At 43.0% G+C, this 14,374-nt stretch overlaps 1 protein-coding gene across 1 annotated transcript in view; it reads left to right on the top strand.

The window, feature by feature from the left end:
* The window catches only part of PPM1H (protein phosphatase, Mg2+/Mn2+ dependent 1H), a 216,135-nt gene that overhangs the window by 159,335 nt on the left and 42,426 nt on the right, over window positions 1–14,374 (top strand). Inside the window, exon 6 of the mRNA XM_032780556.2 lies at window positions 6,651–6,769. Within this exon, the coding sequence (XP_032636447.1) occupies window positions 6,651–6,769 (119 nt within the window). The remainder of the gene's footprint in view (window positions 1–6,650; window positions 6,770–14,374) is intronic.

Raw genomic sequence — 14,374 nt, 5'->3', positions numbered from 1 at the left:
CTCTGCTTGGTGCACTGGGCAGATGGAGGAGCAAAGGTGGCTATAGGCCACTTTTTGTGCTCATCTGGTGCTAGAGACAGCCAATGTCAGTTCTCCACCCGTTGGAAACTTTCCCATATAAAGGGAAGCTACAGCTGTCCACCAAGAACCTGGTGCCATGTTTCTGATCCTGGAGACTTGTTTTCTTTTTCTAATGTCCACTATTTAGATTTCCTGTTTAGCTTTTGAATATGGATCCAGCCCTAGAATAACTGACCAGTGTGCTTGGAACCTCTCCTGGATGCGTCACACTTAACCTTTTCCAGTTTGAGTGTGGGGTCATGAACTAAAATGTAGTGCTTGAGGAAAAGGCACAATAATAATTGTCCTTGTATTAAAGGACTAGTACTATACCTTGAGGCTTGGCTATATTTATGGGTAAAAATGGCAACCCTGATAGTACCATGAGTTGCAATGAAACTTCTGTTATTGGATGTCACAGAATGATGCGTTCCAGGATAGCCTGAGTGAAGTAGTCAACATTAAAGGACTTTGCAAGGAGAATTGTAAGGCGCACAAATGCTCTCTACAGCCTAATTTGTTGGGATATTGGTACATAAATGTGAGTTAACTTAGTTTTCATATTTGCTTTCCAGATCAGTTTTAATAAAAAGGAAATGGGGAAACCAGCCCGTTGAAAGAAGTGTGACTCATATTTCCATGAGTGGGTTCTTTTCTACATGGCTAACTGTTAAAAGAACATAACTAATGCTGAACTTTTAAAATAGACAGCCATAAAATGGCTGACTCCCAAAAGCATATAATACAGAATACTATAGATGTGTGCCAAAGCAGACAGTAATAACTGTTGAAAGACCAAACTGTTGAAAGACCAAAATATTTTTTGTACCCTAAAGCCAGAATAGTAGAGTGAAGCCTTCTTAACCAGCCTGGTAAGAATACAGAAAAGTAAAGTATTTGATATTCACCAAGGTTACTTGTTTTTGCTTTAAAGCTAAGTAACATTTTTTCTGTGAAATATATTTTTCTCTTAGCATTCTTTTAAACGTAGACTGAGTATATGCAAAATCATTGACAAGTGTGATGTCTAACCACTATCTAAATGTTAGAATTGATTCACATTTTGCTTTTGTTGATCAATTAAAGAGATTTCTTTGTGTCTGCTTGTGGATCTCCTTTAAAGATCTGCAGATGTTGAAGATTTTTGTTTTGTATTTTTCTTTTTCTATTGCAAAGCACAAGCTGTCACCAGGGGGAAGGCGAAGAGCCACGCCTTGTAGTAAATAGGAACAGTTCTCAATAAGTCAGTCTGAAAGGAGTCAGTCCTGTGTTTTATAGTGGCACATTCATATCACTTTGTAGAATTACCAAGGAAACTTCAAGAATAACTGCAAAAGAAATGTTTCTTCACATAAGAATTCAGCTCACATTCAGACACCAGCAGCTTCCAAATTTCTCTTCACCTTCTTTGTTTTACTGATGTCAAAAATACTAGAATCAAGTTAAGATTCTTAGATTGTAAATCAAACATTGAGGGTAGGCTGCGGAAGAGAAATCTTATTTGAACATTAGCAGTCCACTGGTAACTCTGCCAGCTTTATTAATCTTATTTCATGTGTGACCTTAGACTTTCCATCTGAGCAAATCTTTCTGAAACGCAGTCTCTCACAATCACTTTCACTTTGCAATAAGGGAAATTCTTATTTTCCAAGAAAAAATGTTGTTAAAAGCCATATGGATTTAGTTTCTTTTGGAGTTGTCTATACTGTAAAACAAGCAATTTGATAATCTAAGAGGGGAAAAATTCCATTGGTGGTAGGGCATTTTTGTGTTTTTAAACAGTGCTGCCTGTTTTAAAGGCAGAGAATACTAAGCTTCAAGTGGACTGGATTTGTAATTATTTGGTCAAGATAATCCATGTATTTTTTACAAAAACTGAAATCATCAGTGTTCTAAACTGATTATTTACTTCATTTTTTCAACACAGCACATGAAAAAAGAGTGAATGGTGGAAAAGCCCAGAAAAAAACTTAATAAAATACTGAGTTTCAGGAATTTATTTAGGACATCAGTAAAATACAAAATTATCTATTAAAATTAGCAACCAAGTTTCTATCTCATCTCTTGGCTGTCAAAAATTACCAGATAGATTTTATACTGCAATATACTGAATCAAACTCTTTTAGACATGTATAGTTTTCAATATAAAAGAAAAAAGATAAATGCAATGATTATACATAAATTTACATATAGGATATCTAAAATTCTAAAGTAAAGGTACAGAAAACCTCTTTCCAAGATGTATGCTATAGGTTTGATCTCACTAGACATTTTTAAAAATCAGTAATACCTTACAATAAATTCTTTTAGCAGGGGACAGTGATCCATGTACATGGCCCGTTAGGACAATATTTTAGGGGAACTTTTTTGAAGACTACATATTGCAGATAAAGTAATATTGTCCTGTGCTGAGAAGGGATTTGATGGAACTCTTGTTTCAGCAAAAGAGAAGAAGGTCTCCATCAAACTTGAAAGTTGGGCCTTGAAAGTAGACTGCAGTCTAGTTAGCCAGTCAAAACGTCATCTGCCTTGACGCCATTTCAGTGAAGCTGGAGGCTTTTTCTCAAAAGAGATCTGGATAAAAGAATGGAAACAACTGGTTTTTTTAGGATAAAGAGGTGATGTGTTGAGCCTGATCCAGCTCCTACTGAATTCAGCAAGTTCACGCCTTAAATGAAGGAAATATTTTATTGTGACCTATTTGTATGAGAGCTATTGGGTACATCAGTTAAGGTTTCAGATACACCCAACTGCTCACTCTTCATGAGTACTACATTTCTGTCATAGCTAGAAACTAATGGCAACTCATTTGATCTTCCCCGACTGCAGCTGCTGCTGAAGATAAGGCAGATTTTATTCCCTTAACCAACTGAACAGGGAAGAAAGAGGCATTTCCAGAAGGCTAAGGGAAATGCAACTTTTGTCTGTCCACCTTAGGCCCAGTGATCCCTGGCTAATTTGGCTCAGTTTGTCTCAGGCAGAAGCTTACTGTCAGTAAATGCAAAAACCCCACCAGTATGCATATGTAAATAAGCCTTAAATGTTTTCTTTCATTTCTTTTTGCTGCTGCTTATGATAAAATGTGAAGGGGAAACATAACTGTTAATGTTGTACATGAGCTCGGGCACAGTGTTAATGAATTAACTTTTCACATCTGGGGATTTCGGTGTAACTTCTTTCTAGACCCCAAATGAAAAAAATGATTTAGTCTGATGTTGGTTCCCATCTGTAGATGAGCAGACTCACCCCTGCAGCGCCTCCTGCTGGTGTTTTCCGGGAATTAGCTCGTTCCAGCTCTGGAGCACCCTCTACAGGCCGGTGATCTGCCTGTCCTCTGGCCCCTGTGTCCCTCCCTGGACCCGGTGCCGTTTCACATGGGGTGCTGCCCCCTGGCAGTAACCCCTTTCTCTCAGTCTTAGGGTCTCCTCTCCCTGGGGACCCGCCACCCACTATCCCCACCTTGCCTCAGTATATGGCTACTGCCAGTCATTGTCTAGCCCCTGCGCCCTGGGGCAGACTGCAGTATCAGCCTACTCATCACCGACGAGGTTGGGTTTGGACCTGCTGCCTTGGCCTATGTCATAAACAGATAGTTAAGGGTTAATGTCCCTTTTACCTGTAAGGGGTTAACAAACAGTGAACCTGGAACACCTGACCAGAGGACCAATCAGAGACCAACAGAGTACAAGATCTTTAAAAAATATCGGTGATGGGAAGTCTTGTGTTTTGTATGTTGTTTGTTTGTCTGTTTTCTCTCTGGGTTCTGAGAGTGACTGACATACTACAGGCTCTCTTTTTTCTGTTCAAGTAGTAAGTACAAGTTAGAAAGGCGTTTAGTCTTTTTATTGTTTCTTTATTTTGCAAATATGTATCTGGCTGGTAGATTTTAATTTGTATTTGGCTGGAAGAATTGTATCTCTGTTGCAATTTATATGTATGCTGGGGGGAGGATTCTCTTAGTGCTATAAGCTGAAAGACCCTGTAACAATTTACCATCCTTGCTTTTATGTTTTTCTTTCTTTTATTAAAAGCTTTTCTTTTTTTAGAATCTAATTGATTTTTTGGTTATCTTGTGTAAGACCCCGGGGAGGGAGTCTGCACTCACCAGGGAATTTGTGGGAGAAAGGAGAGAAGGGGGGAGGAAAAAACCTGCTCTCTGTGTTTATCTCTGTCTCTCTCTCCGGGAGAGAGGAAGGGGAGGGGGGAAAGGTGAATTTCCTCTTTGTTTTAGATTCACGGAGCTTGAATCTGTATGGCCTCTTGGTGAGGGGGAAAGAGATAGGGGGAAGGTAACATTCCTCTCTGTTTTAAGATTCAAGGAGTTTGAATCACAGAGATCTTCCAGGGTAACCCCAGGAGGGAAAGCCTGGGAGAGGCAATGGTGGGGGAAAGGGTTTACTTTCCTTGTGTTAAGATCCAGGGGGTCTGGGTCTTTGGGTCCCCTGGGAAAGTTTTGGGGGGACCAGAGTGTACCAGTCACTGCAAGTCCTGGTTGGTGGCAGCACTTCAAGATCTAAGCTGGTAATTAAGCTTAGAGGAATTCATGCTGGTACCCCATCTTTTGGACTCTAAGGTTCAAAGTGGGGATTTATACCATGACAGCCTACCCCTAGGCTGCTCTCTGCAACCCCCCAATACCTGTTGGCCCAATGCTAGGCCGCAGCCTGGGACTTTCCAGGCTGGAGTTCCCTGGCTCCTCTGCCTTTTCCTAGCCCTGCTTCACTCAGGTACCTTGTGTCTAGCTCCCTGCAGCCAGGCCCTTCTCCCTCTACACACAGAGAGAGACTGCTTGGGCTTCTGGCTCACAGCCTCTTATAGGGGCCAGCTGGGCCTGACTGAGGCATGGCCCAGCTGCAGCCTTCTTTCCCCAATCAGCCCAGCCTAAAAGCTGCTTTCTCCAGCCACAGCCCCCTCCCAGGGCTGTTTTTAACTCTTCAGGGTAGGAGCAGGGTCCACCCTGCTACACGATCACAGAATCACCAGACCCTTTAGTAACATTAGCAAGCAGTCTTTGGTAGAGAGACCCAGGAACTCAGTAGCTGGAGTGCAGCAGAGCAGGAACTGAGGCATGCTGGCAGAGCTGTGTAAATATTAAGGCTGGTCAAAAAAATTTCACCAAAGCTGTTTTTGACAGAAAATTTCATTTTTAACTAAACTAAATTTTCTGTGAAAAGTGTCCATTTTCTACAAAAAAAATTTTTTTTAAAAAATCAGTTTTTATTTAACGTCTGAAAGCCAAAACCCTGAATATTTTGGCAGAAAACAGAAATACTTTGATTCCGAAGTGCCGCCATTCGGGTGCCTCACGCTCAAGTTCTTTTCTATGGGCCAGGGTCACTGGATGAATTTAATCTCCCATGATGCACTGCCTCCCATAACCAAGAACTGAGACCATGGTGCATCATGTGGAAAGATGTCATTTGAGCAGGGAGCCGGGCACATACAGGAGAATGGGAATGAGAGGCACCCAAACTACAACTCTCATGAGGCAGGACTGAAATATTTTAGTTTTTGACTGAAAACTTGACATTTTCTTTCAGGGGGAGGATTCCATTTTCTGACTAGCTCTAGTTAATGTGTTTATCCATACTATGATTTGATCTGTCCAGCATAAATAATTGTTCACTTCCAGGAGGACCAGATATACTCATGGTAACAGAATATATTGTATAACCAAGAGTTTATTTGTTATAGGCAATTTGTCAGCAACTGGTACAGGTTTAGCAGGAGAATGGGGTCAGTACTGTTTTTTTTTTTCCCCCTTAGAAGAAGGAAAGCAATTAATAAACATGCTACAAAAATGGGAACTGGCTGGCTGAAGATGGGCCTTGATCTCCCTCTGATTCTGCGGGTGTAAAATAGGATGATAATTAAGGCTACGATTCTGTCACAGGGGTCATAGATTCCATGACTTTCCAGGATCTCCGTGACTACTTCTGGGGCAGGTCTGGAGCAGCTGTCAGCCCCAGGGCTGCTAAAGCAGTGGCTGTAAGAAGAGCTGGCCAGCAGCCAGCCCCGGGGCTGCCAGAACAACAGCTGGGGTTGGGTCAGCCCCGCTGGCGCTGGAGCAGCAGCCGTCAGCCCCTGCCGCAGGAGCAGCGGTGGAGCAGCTGCAAGCCCCAGCTGAACTTTGTTTGTCCCCCCCCCCCCCCAGGTATTTTTAGTAAAATTCAGGGACAGGTCACGGGCTTCTATGAATTTTTATTCATTGCCTGTGACCTGTCCCTGTCTTTTTACTAAAAATACCCTTGACACAATCTTAACCTTAATGATAATGCTTATCTACCTTGTCAAACTGCCTTGAGATAAATGGATGAAATATACTATACAAATACTAAGTATTAGTATTTATTAAGTGGGAGAAAATAGAACACTTGGGGGAGATCTCACTGCTGATTAAGGAGGTATCTAATTAGCTTTCTATACTAACCACCAAATAGTCTGTCAGACTTTTATTCATGTGTATGAATACTGTTTGCTAGGATAGTTAGTCATCGCCTCTTTTTAAAAAATGTATAAAAATGGCGGGGGGGAGACAGAATGAATTTTGTTGTAAGATATGAGCATGGTTTCTGGTTTTTTGCCCATAGGCTTTCATGCAGCCCCACCTACTGGGTAACGAGTTCACACATTTAGAGTTTCCAAGGAGGGTGCAGCGTAAGGAAATTGGGAAGAGGATGCTCTACAGGGACTTTAACATGACTGGCTGGTAAGAACATGCCGTTTCTGAGCATTGAAAGTGGGGGAGAAAAAATGCATGCATTCTTGACTAGCATAAATCTGTCTACATCAAAACAGAAGTGTGCATGTGCGTGTGTTGTGAAAGGGGATCTCCCTCTACCCAACTTTTTATTCTTTTTAGGAAACAAAATCTTAAATCAGAGATTATTACCTGGAGTTATGACTTTGGCTCATTCTTGGTGTGAGAAGTGATAGTGAGGCAAGAGCTTCAAAGGACATATCATGTGACTCTTTCATGTGTTTGAAATCACTCTGTTTTATAAATATTGTAGTCTCTGGTTTAAAATAAATTCATTTTCTTTAATAACGTGCTTGAAGAACTCCTTAATAATGTGTCACTGAAGTGGTTGTAGGGTAGATACCCCTAGACTTTCAAAAGGACTTGAACAAGGTCCCGCACAAGAAGCTACTAAAGAAGGCAAGTAGTCGTTGGGCGAGGGGCAAAGTATTAAAAACTGGCTAGGAGAAGGGAAACAAAGAGGAGGAATAAATGGTCAAATTTCCTTTTGGCAAAGCATTAACAGTAGAGTGACTCAAGATTCTGTAACAGTTATCGCATAGTTTAATATATTTATCAGTTCTCTGGAAAGGGGAATGAGCAATGAGGTAACGAGATTTGCAGATAGTCATTTAGGTTAGTCGGGAGCAGAGACTAATGGGAGGAAATTCGGAGCCCTAAACAAGCTGGGTGAATGGGCAACACAATGGCAAATCAAATTCAGTGTTGATAAATGCAAAGTAATCTACACAGGAGGGAAAAATTCCAACTACTCAAACATCTTATGGGGTTCTAAATTAACTGTATCAACTCGGGCAAAACCTGGGCATCATTGTGATGGGCATCTGTGGTCAAAAAGGCAAACAATGTCAGGATGAATAAGGAATAGGATGGTGAATAATTCAGATAATATTATAATGCCATTATATAAATAAGTTATATGTCCTGTTTCAGTGCTATGTGCAGCACTGGTCATCCCAGCTAAAAAAGAACTTTTGCAAAATGAAAGGTGTGTTTAAAGAAGTGCAGCAAGAGTAATCAGAGGCCAGGAAACACATTCATGTGAGGAGATTGGGGGGATGGTATTTTTAAATAGCTTTAAAAAAGGGGGATGAGTAAGAGGGGACAGAATAGAAGTATCAAATAATGAATAGTATAGAGAAGATACGTCAGGAGCTTCTGTTCCCTAGTTCCATGACATAAGATTAACTACTAGGGATTAAGAAGTTTCCTGTATCTTCCTCTGAAGCATCTGGCATTGACCCCTGTTAGAGACAGGAATTGCCACACTGGATCAGATCTGTGGTCCATCTAGTCCAGTCCTGTGTTCCCATTAACGCCAGTGTGTAAACTCCGTCAACTGTCATGTACTCTTTTTTTTTTTTTTATCTTTGTCTAAGGGACAGTCCACACTTTTTTGTCATGTTTTAACTTGGTTATAAATTTCAGCATAGGCAGAATACTGGTGGCTGTTGCTAGGCTAGGATGAAATGTGACTAGCAACAACATTGGTATCCTGGAACAAACACTTGCGTAGCATTTACACTACAGTTTACAATCCTGTTAGTTAACATATATTAAACCATGACTAAAAATTCACCTGTAAGTACACCAGGGGTGTACTGACAGCTGAAGAATAAGGGAATGGAAAGAGCCACAAAAATGCAAGTGGAAGATGATGCCACATCTTCACTCTAGTCCCTGAATTTATAAATGTGAGCAAAGAAGGGGGGACCACTTGTGTACTGGAATCATTAGTCAGCAATTGAGTATCTTGTAGCCATTTTCTCAGACTAAGTCCGGTGCTGGAATATCAGCAATTTCTCTTGTTTCTCTACTTCAGAGCTGAAAACAATCCAATGATGAAGGGACTGCTATGTCCCTGTGAAGCTTAGCTGATCAGATAAGGGTGCCATTTTCGTTTTAAATGTGCTTGGGCAAGGAAATTGTGCTTCCCACTACCTGTGTGTTCTTAGGTAATAATCTTCTAGGCAGGAGTCTTTTGTTTAGCTCATGAAACAAGCCCCTGAGTTCAACATTGGAATCCTTTTAATGGCTAAAAATATAGTTAAGATGTTAGATTTCAAACATACTTACAGGCTCAGTGATTGTTATTGCATGATGATGATTTCTCTCCTCAGGTTCCTTACTTCTCCCTTTCCCTCCTTGAGTTAGCATAGCTATTATAGAGTTTAAACCAGCATATATTTCCTTACCTTCTCCACAAGACTCACTGTAGTATAACCTGGTGTACTAAGCCACTGCCAAACCTGGATCTCTTCATGCAAAATTTGAAGAGAGGGAGGCTTGGGGAGGAGGGGATTAATTAATTCGTAAAATCTTTGATCAGTGAACCTCCTGCACAGGTGAGTAGATGTGTAGGTGATTTTTGAAAGAGAAACGCTCACTCTCACACTTAATTATTGAATGCAAAGAAAACTAACAAAGTCCAGTGGTGAAAACATAGCCCCCAGGGTTTCCCTTGAAAAAGGAACTGTGCTTGATTTTAAAATTCAGGACGTTATTCTGTGTTTTCTATTAGAAGCTATAGGATTTTTTTTCCCTTCTACTGTGCTCTGGAGCTTTTCAGAGGCTCAACAATAGATTGGCTTGGCCGCCTTGTTTGGATTACAAAAGGTTATTGTCTCTGGGACTGTCATAATGCTGTTGGGCTTCTTTTTTTCTTTCCTGTGAAGTTTCCACATTGGCTTTGTTTCAGCAGCTCACAGTGGTAGCAGAGCTGCCAAGCTTCCTCATAGCATAAGGACGGCCACCGATCCAGCAACATGAACTGCCTCACGCTAGTCTAAGGCTGCCTGTAATTGCTTTGAGACCAACCCTTTCCCTTCTCCCCCAATCCTTACCCCCTCCCCCCAACCTTCTCTCCTTTCTCTGTCTCGTGTGTTCAGATTGTGTGCCAAAAATTCCATCTAGCCTTTAGGTGGGAGCTTAATGCAAGTCACCCCCCTAGGCGTTGTGTTGAGCAGCCATCACGGGATATATATTGTAGCTGGCATTGTATCTTAAGAGCTCTGTCTCCTGCTGAACAAGCCTCTGAGCTATCTCAAGCTGCAATTTTCAGGCAGACGTCTGTATTACTAAGTTGAAAGAGCAGTTTCTCACAGCTGGATCTGTGGTACTGGGTTCCCAGGCCTGTGGCTGGTAGAAGTTAAACCTTGTCATGAAGACGGCATGTTTGGTATCTTTCCACATGTCCTCCTGGGCTGTCCATGAGACAACTGATATACCAATGATGTTTGTTCACTTGTGGCTATAAAGTCTAGCAGCTGCCAATGTTCCATTTCATGGCAGCTTGTGAGGTTTCAGAATTTATTTTCAATCTGTATGGGAACAAAACCTGAACCTTTGGAACATTTTCATGAAAACAGAATTGTGTTGAAATGGCTGGTTTGAAACTGATACCTGAGCTTTTTGAGTCAGGAAGATTTTTTTGTGTGTCAGAACTGACCAGAACCTTGGACAAAAAATCCTTCTTGGTGAAAATGTATGTCTCCGCAAAATATTTTGGCTTTGATGAAATTGCATTTTATTGAAAATGTTCCAACCAGCTGTAGTCTCAACTACATGTAAGGGATTAAAAACTAGGAATAAAGTGAATAGAAGTCATAAGCAGAATCTGAGCATTCTGTGTACCTAATGGTACAGCTGTTCCCAGATCTGCTGTGTCTGAGATTTTGTGGTGGTGGTACACAATTAGAAGCCAATGGTCATCACGTTTTGGGGAGGGGTCTCTGTGTGTGACTTACTCCATACCAAAAAGGCTGGTATCCTAGGACTAGCACTAAACAAAAACCATTTTACTCTAGAGTCAATATTGTCCACCTCCTGGAATGCTGCCAACCTATTTAGTGCTCTCTCTTTCCTTTCTAACAGGGAAGATCTTTCAGCCTCTGATCATCCAATAAAATGAGTTTAAAGCGAAGTTGTTTTTTTAATATCGTTTAGGATGGATGACCTTTGCTTTTATTGTGCAGCCTGCACTGGTGTCTGCAGCTCAGACTCCAGCTCTCAAAAATAAGATCTCATTAATCACTTAATGGGGACCCAAAATCCCACACCAGGAGCCAGTTGCGCGTGTTTTGCTTGGGAACACGCAAGTTAATTTGAGCAAATAATGTCAAGGTGGATGCTGTCCTATTCTTTACTGTTCTGTTCAATGTCCTCTGACAGCACATTCAGGTAGCCTGACAGAGAAGTGGATAAGCAGATTGAGAAATGCCACAGAGTGCTTTATGAAGCCGCCGCCAGCGCTGCACCCCTGTTTAATATAAATTGATTTATTGAATCAAGCACAGAAGCCTTGTTACAGAAACCTCAGGCTTTATCCTCTAGAGAACCACCTCATAAAACAGCCCCAACTGACACTCCTCATTAGCCTTCCCTCGGATCCCAAGGCAGTATTTAAAGTGGCAGTGTCCCTCTTTTAGGCCTGAATTTATCTGCTGGTCAATGCCTGTGGGTCTAATTAACTTAGCATTATTAGTCTTATTCAGATAAGCTGCATTGACTCCAAACAGCTTGACTCCAAATTGTAAAGAGTAATTGGAAGTCTGCAAACCCTGCATCTTCACCCACTTGATTACACCCTTTAGCCAAATTCATGTAATTTACAATAAAAAGTTCATATTTTTATTAGTATTTTATGGTCTTTTTTTTGTCCAGTGGAACCCTCTGTGCTTCCTCTGAAAAGCTGACTGTAGTGTTGTGCTTAGACCTCCATCTCATATCCTTTGTAGAACTGCCAGGGAGAGAGCAAATTTTAATTTCATAATTACTTCACAAGAAAGCAGCCTTTTCCTGGTTGTGCCTGGTATTAATTTCCTCCCAGCGATTTACAATTACATAATTTAATGATTATGGCAACCTTGGCAGCTTTAGGCCATTCTAGAGAAGAGGGGGGTAGGATGTCATTTTTGCAGCAGGAACTGTAATCCAGAGCTGCTAGCAAACAGAGCAAGAGGCAGAATTAGCCACTTGCAAAGCTCCTGTAACAGGAGAAGGGCTGGAGTTGGAGAATGGTTCTTTCAGTATGGATGAGGCAGCTCATTGCCTGATTGTCTGGAGCACAGCTCTGGAATGATAAATGGTTATTTGCAATGTGCATATTCTGCATCTTTTCAAGATTTGCAGCTCTAGCTGCAGGAACAGCGGGGGATGAGACCTGACTTGCTGTGTACAGCACATCTCCTGACACTGATGAATGACTCTGCTTTCCCCAAGTGCACACATGCTGCAGGAACTGAGCCAGTGTCTTTGGGGCAGGATAAAACAAAAACAGAACAAAGTAATAGTCATTGCTGCACCAAAAGGAGAAAAGCAGAGGCGCAAGATGCCATAGCAGTTCCCCACAGTTTGTGCAACAGACCACTCTCTGCTGGGTTCTCTGTAAAAAAGGGATTTTACCTCCTTGGGTATATTTTAATGTGAAAATCTTTTCTTTGATTTGAGTTGCTTATTTCTGCCATCTTCCCCTCCCTCACAACTACCACTCCATTGTACAGGCTTTTTGAATACTTTTAGCTCCTCTTTAGCACCTTCCATGTTAGGTTTTCAGTTTACTTGTACACACCCATTCAACCTCATGACATGAAGATGACAGCTGAGAAAACCAAGGCATCAGGCGATTACAGCGAATGTTTTCAAAGGCTGCGTAAAGTCAGACACCTGTTTCCATATATAGGATCCTAACCAAGGCTCTGATCCAGAAAAAGCAAATAAGCATGTGCTTAAATTTAAGCACACATTTAAACACTTTTCTGGATCAGGGCCTGAGTTGCCTGATTTTGAAAGATAGTGTTCCTTAACCACACCATACTATCATTCCTCTCTTTTGAAGGCATGGTAATAAGTGGCTAATGATTCTGGTTCAGTGACAGTAATCAAATATATTTAAAAATTTTATTAAAGTAAATGCTTGAAATGAAATATACACAGGTTGAGAGGGAAGGTACTGTACATCTGGGGTCAGGCTTGGGTTATGGGGGGTTACAGATATCGTTTGCAAGGATGGAAAAAATACATACATATCACGTAACCGGCATAGACCCAGATTGGGGTGCAAGAGTTTTTAAAGTGTCAGTGAATAAGTAGGCTCGGGTTTGCCACCCATGGAATGAATAAAGAGTCCAAGTCAGTATCGGTGGAGTGGATAGGTACATGGGTGGAGTGTGTCCCTTGGTCGCTCAGGGAAGGAAGTGGGTTAGTTCCCTGATCGGCTGTCTCAATTACTGAGTGTGGTATTGGCGGTGTCCGGTGATGTGTTCGATATGAAAGTCTCTGGACCGCCTGATGGCATCGGACACCATGAGCTATCTCATGAGCTGGGCGTAGCGTTGACCAACCCCACATGCTCTCAGAACCGGCTCGTTGCGGGGGTCCCATGAGCCCAGGGCTCCCACGATCAGGGCGTGTACCTGGACTTCATAGCTCTGCGCTCTCAGGGTCTCAGCCAGCAGGGCATACTTCGACTCCCTCCATGCTCGGGTCTCATGGAAGGCACCGTGATGTCTACCAGGAGGACCTTCTTCTTTTCTGCATCCGTCACGATGACGTCGGGTCGCAGTTGACTCTCTGTCCCGGGGATGATGGAGTCGACGGTGATCTTCCCCAGGGACGGTGGGATGGCTTTCACTAGTCGGTTCTGGATGGCGTTGTGGCGGTGTTGGCAGGCTCTGGAGTGCTGCTTGCATCCACACAGGACATGCGGCAGGGTCTCGTTCACGTAGCCGCACTTCCTGCAGCGCTTGTCCCGGCTGCCGTGGCGGATGGCTCTGTTGAGGGGAACGCAGTTGAGTCGGGCCCTGTGGATGAACCGCCAGTCTGCGAACCTGGTGAAGCTGCCCCCGGGGAGGAAGTGGTTACTGGCGTCCCACTTGCTGGACGCCTCGAACACCTTGCCCTGGTCCGGCTTCCGCTTGAGGTTCTCGACGTAGTGAAAGTAGATGGCATCTTTCAGGGACCTTTTTAGCATGGCTCTGGCAGTCGGTGTGATGATGGTGTGGTCCGGGGTCTTTATGTGTGGCACCAGTATTCCCAGCTCCCGGCATTCCTCGCACCACTTCCAGCAGCAGCCAATCCTCTTACCTAGGCATCTTGAGGTGTTGCAAGTGTGGATCCAGAGAGAGGATAGGTCTCACCCCTCTCTTCCGAACTCAGCCTCCAGGGAGCCGCTGAGGTAAGTGGCAACGTCCCACTCGGAGGGGGCCCTGGCAGTGCGTTTCCTGACCACACCCCGTACAGACTCCTGTGCAATGCTCCTCACTGTTGTGTCCAGGCACGTCAGGAAGCAGAAAGCGTGGGTCATCACCGTCACGTCGCACTGGTCACCCATCCAAGGTACATTGGCACCGCCGTGTCTGTGGGAAAAGTAGGTGATGTCCGTGCTCGCCCACTGGGGAAGATGGAGCCATTTCTTCACCAGCTGTCTGATGGTGCTGTTGGCCTTGTTCAAGGGCAGCTTGGCCACGGCCGATCCCCTGAGGACAAAGGACATGCGGGGGATCAAGAAGGTGTTGAGGGCGTTGATCTTTTGCCAGGGGGCGAGCAGTGAGGAGT

Source organism: Chelonoidis abingdonii, chromosome 1 (genome assembly GCF_003597395.2).
Source record: "Chelonoidis abingdonii isolate Lonesome George chromosome 1, CheloAbing_2.0, whole genome shotgun sequence".
In the NCBI taxonomy this organism is placed as follows: domain Eukaryota; kingdom Metazoa; phylum Chordata; order Testudines; family Testudinidae; genus Chelonoidis; species Chelonoidis abingdonii.
The sequence above is the reverse complement of the archived record's forward strand: the minus strand, read 5'-3'. Positions and strand labels throughout refer to the sequence as shown.